Source organism: Spea bombifrons, chromosome 2 (genome assembly GCF_027358695.1).
Source record: "Spea bombifrons isolate aSpeBom1 chromosome 2, aSpeBom1.2.pri, whole genome shotgun sequence".
NCBI classification, from domain to species: Eukaryota; Metazoa; Chordata; class Amphibia; order Anura; family Pelobatidae; genus Spea; species Spea bombifrons.
The window spans coordinates 137,733,862-137,745,780 of record NC_071088.1 but is presented as its reverse complement, the minus strand read 5'-3'; the positions used below and the strand labels follow the sequence as shown (position 1 = coordinate 137,745,780).

Genomic DNA, 11,919 nt, shown 5'->3' with positions numbered 1-11,919 from the left:
AAGCCAGTCCTCTGAATATAAAAAAAAAAAATATCAAGGAAATAATTCTGCATTCATTACAAGTTCTCCCATTAATCAGACAAATGTTGTGTTTAGCTGCACTCTATAATAATGTTTATGGAGGAATGATGGGTGGACGTTATTTCAATAATTAATCATTATATATAATTACATTGTGTTTGTAGTTTGGGACCTACCCATAAAATATTCTGATTTAACCCCAATATTTCTGACTTTTTTTTTTTATTATTATTATTATTTATTTTCACCAGATTTTCACACTGTTTTTTTTCCCCATTAATATTAATCTGGTACAAAAAGTTGCATTGTTACATTAGTTGCTATGGTGATAACACCACATTTAAGACTGCTTCAGAATCCCACTATATATATATATATATATATATATATATATATATATATATATATATACACACACCAATTAATATTTAAAACTCCGTGGAAGATGTTAGTGATGAGAATGCGGGTTATCCCCCTCCTTACTGCCTCCTAAACCTAGACATAAAAAGGTCCTCATGGTGGAGATTAAAGAGTTAATTGTAATATTTTTGTAAGTGGCTTTTTTTTTTTTTTATTTAAAAAGGAAATAGTTAAGGAACGACATAAATCCCGCCTGTAGGAATATTTTTGAAAATACTATTTATTTTTTTTAAAAAAAAACAGAAAAAAATAAACGGTATTTGTTGTTTGAAAGTGAAATCTATAAGAATAGGAAAATCATAGTCCTGAGTGAGGTTATCAGGGTCACCGGCTGTGCGGGTACGACCGGCAGAGGTATATGGAGTGATGATGTCACACGCCGTTCCTGGCCCTGTGCTGCTCGATCCATTTCTTCATGTACTGCACTTCCAGTGCGCGCGCCTGCAGGACGGAGCGCGGGTCGTAAGCGCTGTTAGAGCGCAGGTCCAGGTGATGCGCGCCTTCGGGAATCACAATGGCCACCAGGGAGTCGCTGATGCTTTCCTTCACTCCGCCGGCAGACCACGGATCAAGACCGCCATTACTGCGAGAAGAAAAAAATAACAGATGTCCCGGTTAGAATAAAAGGCCGGAATCTAAAACAAGAGAGTGGTAGATAAGTGGAGCAGCCTCCCAGCAGAAGTGGTAGAGGGTAATACAGTGAGGGGATTTAAAAATGCATGGGATAGACATACGGCTCCTGAAACCGATAAAGCAGCCCCGACGACACCCGCAAAAAGAAAGTGAGCTCAGAACTTTCGTTTGCACTTCTTTGGTTTTGTTTGGGTATTAAAAGCAGTTTTATGTTCTGTAAATTTATTGCTGGCTATTTTACAGTTTTGTGGCCCCTGCAGGAAACCTTCCAAGGTGCAGAAGAAGTTTACTGAGTGAAAAAAAATACTCTTTTTTTTTGTACAAATGATGGTTTCAATATTTTCAGCTGAGAGGGTGGTGGATACGTGGAACGGCCTCCCAGTTTATTTCACAAACATTTGAATTTTTTTCGAAATACGTTATGTATACTATTTATCACGGATCTTCTCACCTGAAGATGATGTTGCTGTAGGAACTGATGTTCTTGCCGCCGTAAACGGACGTAATCCAGGAAGCGCGAGGCCGGACCCCCCACTGCTTGTAGCAATCGTCAGAATAGGCCTGCAGATCCCACGTACGGGGCTCAAACATATCGCTAACTCCGTCCGAGCAGAACGGCATCACCATTTCCGTGCAGGCCTGCGAAAACGTACCAACAGCATCACAGCCCCCGTCTCTTACAAACACATACCTGCCAAGTGACCCTCCTCAGCCTGGCCAGTCCCTCCCAAAACCCTAATGTCCCCTTTTGCTCCCCTGATGCCCCTCTTTTCTAGGAGGTTGGAATGTTTGCTGGGTATGAGGGGATCGCAGGGTTCTACGGCCTTAAAAGCCCCGATAATGTGTATAGAAACAGCAGGAAACGGCTTTATAAATTAAACGGGTTAAAAAAACCGAATTATTATTCTAAATACTTCACCCCAGCCACGCCTGTAACCACACCCCCTTATATAATATTAATTAACACTCCATTTATCCTGCGCTCCGGAGGGAAACTCATTACACAGGAATTTCTTGTTTATCTTCTCAGTTTCTGACGTCGGAAGCAATTCCCATAAACTCATTTTATTTACGCGATTTATATGATTCGGCCCCTGCGCGGCCCTCCCTCTCCTCACTCACTGGAGCGGAGGGGTCTTAAGGGGGGGGGAATACCCAAATTCAAAAAAGAAAATACAATTATAAAATGCATCCTAAACGTGGAACAGTAACCATGGAAACCAGTAAAACGTTACCGCTGGTTTTTATTCTCCGACGGCTCAATACATTCAGTACCCTGGACCTCTAGGATTAGTGTATATAAGGTCACCTGATAGCTCCAGCCCAGGTCGCCGAGGCTGCCGGACGCCGTCTGGGACGTGTTGAGGCACGGCGCGTTCCCCGTGTAATTATAATAAACGTTCACCGCCTGGAAAATATTCTCCAGAAGCTCTCTCTCTTCGGATTTCGGGTTCTTCAGAAATTTGCAGACGACCTGCGGAGGCGGAAGCGGAAATAAAAAACAATTCTATTTTACCAAAAATTCCTCATTTTCACCAATAAATTAAACATATGGATAAGTGGATATTTTTCGGTACAGAGTAGGAACTTTTCTTTATTTTACAGCAGCAGTAAAGTGATTTTTGCCGTTACATTGTATCGATATGACAAAGAAAGGACAAAGGCCTCGCTTACCTCGATAGGCCAGGCAGGAAGGGGCTCCAAAAAGTTGGCCGGATACGGATAGTCCACCATAGCCAGGCTCACCCACGTCTCGATCAACCAGCCTTTAAACGCGCCCACGTCGTCCTTGTTTTTGAGCGGCGCGCACAGGTGAAACGCGTTGGACAACCACTGCAAGCCGTCACCTGATTAAAATAACAAAGTTACCGTATATAGCGGAATAAATCCCTTTATCTGCAGACCTTGAGCTGCCATTGCTGTCAGTCATGTGATATTTTGGGTGACTTTCCCGGCTCAAACACCACACTGAGCTGATGCTTTATGGCGACGCTAATGAAGTCCGTTCCACCATAGACTTTCATTAACCAGAGAGTCCGACTGGGCCATTTAGACCGAGCCATTCTATGGTTTCCCACAGGCAGTATGATAAGGAGTCAGGGGGGTTTGCTGGCAAGTTTTACATTGCAAAGTTTCTTTTATGACATCAAAATCTACAGGACAAGGACTTCAACCGAAGAACGGAAAATGACGTATATGAACGTATGCAGACCACTTACTGGTTTCCGCCACGCGGTTAATGGCGGCCCAGGAGTTTAAGACGCTCTCCGAACACCCGGGGCCGCTTTTTTTAAAGTCATTGGTGACGATTTGATAGTAAGTGTTACACGGAACCAGATCCTCGAACTGCCAGATTGGGGCGGACGAAGCTAGAGCCCTAGGAGAGGAGAAATAAGGGTTAATTATTATCAATGGTACCCTGTGTTAACCCATTCAGAGCCAGAGCTAAGCAATGGCATTGGGCCTCTTATCAGTTTCCGTTGATAATTGTTGTTTGGATTCCATTAGTTTACAAATATGTTTACAGATGGATTTTTATATAAAATCTTACAACAAATGCCAAAACGTTAACATTAATTAATGGCGATGTAGAATATTTACATTAACGTTATTACTGAGTAAATGTATTTTTTTTCTTTTTAATTAAATTCAGACTATAAATAGGCAATTTCACAGAAATATAAAAATACAACACAACAATAATAGCATAATTATGACAATAAATACTAATCTCAGTTTAGAATAATGTGATTTTATATATAACTTTACACAGCACCAGGGAAGGCTTATATTACTGTACAGAGCGCCAGAGGAGGAGTTATATTACTCTATACAGCGCTGGGGAGGGGGGTATATTACCTGAGCAGGGCCCTCCTCACCTGTTGTCTCTGCAAGTCAATTTGTTATGTTATATACCACTTGTTATGTCCTGTCCACCCATCGTACAGCGCTACGGAATTTGATGGCGCTATATAAAACAATAATAATATTGCTATATACAGCGCCAGGGGGGGGGTTTACTTACCCATCAACAACATGAGGATACTTCATCCTAAACCAGGCTGCCAACATCCCCCCGTAGGACCCTCCGATGGCAATAACCGCGCTGTCTTCAGCCCCTTTAATGCTCTCTTTAAGGAATCGGATTAAAACCGCGAAGTCCGCGAGCGCCTGTTCAGACGTCAAATAATTCAAGTATTTGGGATCCTAGAAAAATAATTGGAGTTATATTGATTTCTCTGCAGATGATGAGATAAGAATCATATATTTAAGCCGCTTCCTGTTCTCTCCCTCCCGTCAGCCCGAGCAGGAAGTTGGAAGCCGCTTCCCGTTCTCTCCCTCCCGTCGGCCCGAGCAGGAAGTTGGAAGCCGCTTCCCGTTCTCTCCCTCTCGTCAGCCCGAGCAGGAAGTTGGAAGCCGCTTCCTGTTCCCTCCCTCCAGTCAGCCCAAGCAGGAAGTTGGAAGCCGCTTCCTGTTCCCTCCCTCCAGGTCAGCCCGAGCAGGAAGTTGGAAGCCGCTTCCTGTTCCCTCCCTCCTGTCAGCCTGAGCAGGAAGTTGGAAGCCGCTTCCTGTTCTCCCCTCACATTGTTTTAGCGGACAGCGCATGAGCCTCTAGCGCTAGAGATTGTTTCCAGCCGCGCAGGTCCCTCCGTAACGCCATTACCACAGATATCTCAGGGCGAGGGGGCGATTTATACTCTGTGACGGGGCAGCAAGATGGCGGCGCCCGCATACAAAGCAGCGAGGGGGTAACAGACAGGGGGGGTTATATTAATTTAATTTTAAGACTTTGTAAGAAACTCTGACAAAGTTATTTGGATCCGACTTACGCTAAACGATAAATCCCCAAACGGCATGGAGTCTCCATAATATCGGTGCTCGGCAAAGACCAGCATCGCCTGCAGCTCCTCAGCCACATCCCACATGAACCCCTGGGGAGGAAAAATACAGAATAAGTACCTAAAGACTTCATGAACAAAACAAATGTATTTATTTATCCTGCGGGTCAGAGGCTGAGGAAGGAAGTTTTACTTTACTGAGAGGGTGGTAGATAAGTGGAACAGCCTCCCAGTAGAAGTGGTAGAGGGTAATACAATGAGGGGATTACACATGCACGGGATAGACATTCGGCTCCTGAATCTAAGACGAGACCGGGAAGCTTACTGTGTTATTGCAGAATAAGGTAATGTCGCCCTCGTTGCCGGTGTAGAACAAGATGGGGCCTCCAGGTTTCTTCCAATGCGTGTCGGAGATCAGGTAGCGCTGCTTAAACACGGAGTCCTCGTAAAAACCAAAATGGTCAACCTACAAAAACAAAAAGTTATTAGAACGTGCGACACGGAGGAGGGGAGGGACACGGATTTGGTGCCAAAAAAATGTTTTGTTTTGTTTTTTAAACCCATAAATTCTATTCAACCCCATCAGACTCTCCTGTACAGTAATATAACACCCCCCAGCGCTGTATACAGTAATATAACCCCCCCAGCGCTGTATACATTAATTTAACCCCCAGCACTGTATACAGTAATATAACCCCCAGCGCTGTATACAGTAATACAACCCCCAGCACTGTATACAGTAATATAACCCCCCAGCACTGTATACAGTAATATAACCCCCAGCGCTGTATACAGTAATACAACCCCCAGCACTGTATACAGTAATATAACCCCCAGCGCTGTATACAGTAATATAACCCCCCTAGCGCTGTATACAGTAATATAACCCCCCAGTGCTGTATACAGTAATATAACCCCCCCTAGCGCTGTATACAGTAATATAACCCCCCTAGCGCTGTATACAGTAATATAACCCCCCAGCGCTGTATACAGTAATATAACCCCCAGTGCTGTATACAGTAATATAACCCCCAGTGCTGTATACAGTAATATAACCCCCCAGCGCTGTATACAGTAATATAACCCCCCAGCGCTGTATACAGTAATATAACCCCCCAGCGCTCTATACAGTAATATAACCCCCCAGCGCTGTATACAGTAATATAACCCCCCGCGCTGTATACAGTAATATAACCCCCCCAGCGCTGTATACAGTAATATAACCCCCAGCACTGTATACAGTAATATAACCCCCAGCGCTGTATACAGTAATATAACCCCCCTAGCGCTGTATACAGTAATATAACCCCCCTAGCGCTGTATACAGTAATATAACCCCCCTAGCGCTGTATACAGTAATATAACCCCCCTAACGCTGTATACAGTAATATAACCCCCCTAGCGCTGTATACAGTAATATAACCCCCAGCGCTGTATACAGTAATAACCCCCAGCGCTGTATACAGTAATATAACCCCCACCGCTGTATACAGTAATATAACCCCCAGCGCTGTATACAGTAATATAACCCCCCAGCGCTGTATACAGTAATATAACCCCCAGCGCTGTATACAGTAATATAACCCCCAGCGCTGTATACAGTAATATAACCCCCAGCGCTGTATACAGTAATATAACCCCCCAGTGCTGTATACAGTAATATAACCCCCCAGCGCTGTATACAGTAATATAACCCCCAGCGCTGTATACAGTAATATAACCCCCCAGCGCTGTATACAGTAAGATGGGCCGGAAAGTTCTGGTTATTTAATCAAACGCTTGTTTTTTCTGTAGCGAGAGGAGATAAAGCCGAGGCCGGGAAACGAGTTCATTAACGCCGGCTTTAAATATCTTTGTTCTTCTGACAGACGCCAAGAAGCTGATTTTCTGCTCATCCTGTCTGCTCGGCTTCCTCATCCCAACCAACAGATAGAGGGAGGATTTCCTCCCTGCGGCCGGGCGGACAGGAAGAGGAGACAATCCCGAGACAACCAAACGCAAAAAGCCTTCGATACAAAAAAAACCCAGACCCCTCCGGCACATCGGCCCCCGGCGGCCCCCGTCTAGTCGCCCATTTCTCCTGCTGTAAAGACTCAAATCTTAATCAGTCGTTGGTCTCGTCTTAGATTCAGGAGCCGTATGTCTAAATTGACTAAGTTGTAAAATCCATCTTAAGAAGAGACCTCAAGGGTTCCAATGCTTTGTTACCCAAGATCTTCTTATATGTTGGCCCAATAAATGGCGTCAACTGCAACTGAAGACTCAACAGTCTCACATGCATGCGTACACAACATACACACATACACACATACATACATACATACACGTGCGCACACACACACAGAGGCTTTGGCCGGACTGACAGTAGACCGTTCTTCCGACGCCGACGCGTTTCCTGTGAACGGATGGGACCCGCTGGCCGGTCATTACAGGGGAAACACCTCGGAGGCTCCAGCGTCCCCCCCTGAAATCTGCCCCGGCCCGGGGTGTGTGACCTGACCAAAGAAACCATACCCGTTCTACCGATGCCCGCACCTTGTATGCAGCTTATACCCCCACCCTCCAAATATTCCTGGGCTTTCTCCAAACTTGTTTAAGCGACTTTGTGCCCTATTGCGGGGTATTTGTGTAAGCGGGTGGGGCATTTAGAAGAATAATGGGGTTTATTTACCCCGTTTAATTTATTAACCCATTCCCTGCTGTTTCTATACACATTATCGGGGCTTTTAGGGCCGTAGAACCCTGCGATCCCCTCATACCCAGCAAACATTCCCACCTCCTAGAAAAGAGGGGCATCAGGGAGGGACTAGACAGCCTAATCAGGGATACTTGGCAGATATGCATTACAGAAGAAAGACTATAAGAGTTTATTTCATGGATGAGTTCAGAGTGTTTATGGGGCGGAATTTACCCCTGGCGCAGAAGACAAAATACCCGCTGGGAACGCAAACGCCGCAGAAATCTCTGCCCGGAACGAGAGGCGATATTATCACCAACATGAACGCAGACAAAACAAAGTGCCGGAGCGAGGACTGCCGGAAGGGGCCGACGCGGAGTCAGCCTGCAGCCGCTTCCAAAAACTTCCATTCCTAAAGAATATTCACCGAAATTCCTCGAAACCCTCACACTCTGCTAGTTTTATTTTACTAGAGGGTGGTGGATAAGTGCAACAGCCTTCCAGCAGAAGTGGTAGCGCTGACTTTTTGTACAGCATTTAAACGGTATTCTCTACTTCTGCTTTAAATGTTTCGGATCCTCCAACTAATCATAATATAAAGAGAGGGGGCTTTAAACGGCCGAAGAGTCTCTTTTGGGTTAAACGAGACTCCTTCCGAGTAATAAAGCCCTGAGAAATTAGACGGGACTCGCCAAAACGTGGTGGGGGCAATACCCCCGATATTCATGCCGCAGATAACCCCCATCACCCGCGTGACAAAGTAATTGCCCCCTCAGCCTATAAACTGGTTGCGATGGCGGTAACCGGCAAGAGAGTCTTTCCCGTTGCTGGGGAGGAATGTTGGCCGCTCTTCTCTCTTCTTCCAGTCTGGAGATTATCCAACCCCCCCCCCCCGAAGCCTCGGGGTAAAAAGGATGTTTTTTGGCAAACGTGAGACGAGGTGTTGGGTTGTTTTTGGCCGGCGGGGGTCCTCGGCTTGCAGGGGTGTCTGTTTCTTATGGTGGTGCTCACGCCAGTGAGCTCTCGGAGGTCTTCTGGCCGGCCGGCCGGCCCGCGGCTCCCAGGAAAGTTCTCCGCGGTTCCACGTGTTCTCCGGTTCTAGATAGCGGTTCTCACCGCAGCTCGCTGGAGTCCCAGAGCCTTAGAAACGGCTTTTAACCCCTTCCAGGCCGATAGCCAATGGCTTGGATTCTCTTTTGTTCTTAAACGTCTTCTGAGACCTTTCAGCCGACTTCACGGGCTCTAACAAGCGTTTGGCCGATGCCCAAATGCCACCAGAATTCCAGCGCACCTATCAAATCCACAGCTCTGCATAAACCCCACCCAAAAAAATGACCAGGATGACAAAACAAAAGGGACATAAAAATGGAAATCCAGGACACTTGGCACGTATGGTTATTACAGATTTTTCCGACAACGCGACATCTGCTCAAATAATTTTTTCTAATTAACAGATAAAAAAAAATAACATCCCGTATCATAATAATAAATGAGCAGCTATTGTGATTTGTGTCTCCCTGGTTTATTTGGAGGAAGCAGTCCTGAGGAAATGAGACTGCTTTCCGGTGTGGTTTGGAAGCGTGCAGTTTGACCCTTTTATCGCAGTGAATAAATCCACAGTTTCACTCAAACAACTACTTCCTTATTTAAGTCGATTGCCGGACAATGGCTATTGTTTCCCGCTCGGGCTTTTCTTTGGATTCGCAATTAAAAGTTCTCTCTCGCTGGCCGGCGGGGCCAGGCTGTCGCGGCTCGAAAACAAGCCTTACGTGGCTCCAGTTAATGTTAAATCCGGGGCTGCGGTGTTACACTTGGGTAAATGTTTGGGATAGAGGTCAGTTAGCGCCTGCGGAGGGTTAAATAATTAATGTTGGCCGAAGATCACAGGATTGGACTCACGCGTTTTGTTCGGTGCGGAGCTCAAACATTTTTTTTTATTATTTCTATTCATTTTAAATTTTTTTTTTTTTTTTTTTTACATTTTTTATTTTATTTATGTCTTTCATTTTATTTTTACATTTTAATTTTTTTTCTTCAATTTTTGTTTTATTTTTTCACATTTTTTTATGCTTTTTAATTTTATTTATTTTAATTTAATTTTTTTTAGGTTTTTTTACTTTTTTATTTATGCCCTAAATCAGAACGGTTGCTGTCGCAGCTCTTTAAATAACTAGGTTATTGGAATTTAATCTACATTCTGGTGCCCAGCATGCCCAATCTGTCACTTAATTGCCACTCGTGTGGCAGATAATACCCTTAAGCCACCACTTTACTGAGAGGGTGGTAGATCAGTGGAAGAGCCTCCCAGCAGAAGTGGTAGAGGCTAATATGGCTCCTGAATTTAAGACGAGACTACAGTGACCCCCACCATTCTAAACTGCCCATGGCGAGACCAACTGCATTGCTAGTTGCCCCAGGCAGTCCGTAAGGGCCTCATGACTAATGGTGTCTTAGATGACAGCAAACAGGCACCACAGGGCAGTCACAGCGAGAAGTCCCTACAAAATGTTAGGGTTGTTTATACAAAGGAACTCTGGTGCGGAGCTTAAAGCCTGTGAGAGCCGAGGGTCGGGGGGCAGATTTTTCAGCCCTAAAAGACATTAAAGCCGAAGCCGGGGGGGGGGGGGGGGTGAGCGCAACAACCTGAACTGTGGACAGGATGAGTTCATCACGCAGTCACCCTTGCACTGCACACCAAATATATATGGGTGCCAGAGGTGTGGGGAGGACGGGGTTAAAACATCGTCCATATACTTTTATACTGCCCAAAAATACTGATTATCTCAACCCACTGCAGAGAGAGAGAGAGATGGAATGGAAGGAAGTTTTACTTTACTGAGAGGGTGGGGAACAGCCTCCCAGCAGAAGTGGTAGAGGGTAATACAGTGAGGGGATTAAACACGCATGGGATAGACATACGGCTCCTGAATCTAAGACGAGACCAACGGCTGATTAAGGTTTGAGTTTTTACAGGAGAAAAGGGTGACTAGACGGGGGCTGGATGGGGCCGATCTGCCGGCGGGGTCTGGCTGTGATTGATGGTAGTTACCTGTGAAATAGGTGCAGGGCCCGCTTCAGGGGCATCTGGGGGCAGGGAGCGATGGTTCGCAGACACAGGGAACTGCAGCTTGCGCAACCCAGGACTCGTGATGAGAACATCCCCACCCCGATCACATGCTGCGGACAACTCCCAGCACCCTCAGCACAGACCGGCAGCCTCATTCTCCTGACACCGAGTCCACAACCCCCATCACTCCCACTCCTGCTAGTCTTTGGAGCCTCTACCACTCTCATCACACTCAGGCATGGATGTCACGGCAGGGGGGTACATAAAAAGGAAACTTGTGCTTCCTGAGCCTTTACGCACTGCAACTCCCATCACGCACCCAACCCCCACGTCACTCCCCTCCGCTGACATTTGGAGTTAACTCTTTCACTGCTGAGAAGGCAATAGCGAGCCAGTGCAGTTCTCTGCCCCTCTTGACAGGTACTCTCCCCCTCTCTATTTGCCCCAGACAGGTACTCTCCCCCTCTCTATTTGCCCCAGACAGGTACTCTCTCCCTCTCTATTTGCCCCAGACAGGTACTCTCCCCCTCTCTATTTGCCCCAGACAGGTACTCTCTCCCTCTCTATTTGCCCCAGACAGGTACTCTCCCCCTCTCTATTTGCCCCAGACAGGTACTCTCCCCCTCTCTATTTGCCCCAGACAGGTACTCTCTCCCTCTCTATTTGCCCCAGACAGGTACTCTCCCCCTCTCTATTTGCCCCAGACAGGTACTCTCCCCCTCTCTATTTGCCCCAGACAGGTAATCTCCCCCTCTCTATTTGCCCCCCGTCCCTTTCAGCCCCCTTACCTTCTGGGTAAAGTAATACGTTCTGTATGTGGGTCCAGGGCTGCGATCAGACCCAAGAGAAAAGCTGCAGGTCTGTCCAGCAGACACCAGGAGCAGGGCCAGTGCCAGCCATCCGCCCACCGTCGGCCCCGTCGGCCCCGTCGGCCCCGTCGGCCCCGCCGGCCCCGCGCTGCTCCTCGTAAACGCCATGACTGACTGCCGCTGGAGGTCCGGGGAATCCCGGCTGGACGGGGCAGGCGGGGGAGGGGCCAGCACGTTCACTTCCCCCTTAACCCGTTCAGTGCTGTGGTAATGCAGCGGCTCCGATTGGCCAGTCACTGGATACACTGTATCTCTCAGAGTTCCGGGGAGATCCGCCTGCCGTGACGTCATTCCATCTGTTTACAACTCAGCAAAGTATCAGATCAAAAACACATCTGTGAATAGAGATCATATATATATTAATATATATTTATATGTATGTATAGATTCTAT

At 46.5% G+C, this 11,919-nt stretch overlaps 1 protein-coding gene across 2 annotated transcripts; it reads right to left on the bottom strand.

Annotated features, from left to right (window-relative positions):
• Positions 1 to 558: 558 nt before the first annotated feature.
• Positions 559 to 11,700, bottom strand: PRCP (prolylcarboxypeptidase). Of its 2 annotated transcripts, XM_053457900.1 has the most exons (10): positions 11,603 to 11,684; positions 11,446 to 11,563; positions 5,239 to 5,379; positions 4,905 to 5,006; positions 4,100 to 4,281; positions 3,294 to 3,451; positions 2,749 to 2,921; positions 2,384 to 2,548; positions 1,526 to 1,713; positions 559 to 1,024 (listed from the first exon to the last, which is right to left on the bottom strand). In XM_053457900.1, the coding sequence occupies exons 1-10, from the start codon at positions 11,632 to 11,634 to the stop codon at positions 814 to 816; spliced, it is 1,470 nt and encodes a 489-aa protein (XP_053313875.1). In that variant the 5' UTR covers positions 11,635 to 11,684; the 3' UTR covers positions 559 to 813. The 2 variants fall into 2 exon arrangements, with proteins under 2 accessions (XP_053313875.1, XP_053313874.1); XM_053457899.1 differs by having other exon boundaries at positions 11,446 to 11,700.
• Positions 11,701 to 11,919: the final 219 nt, after the last annotated feature.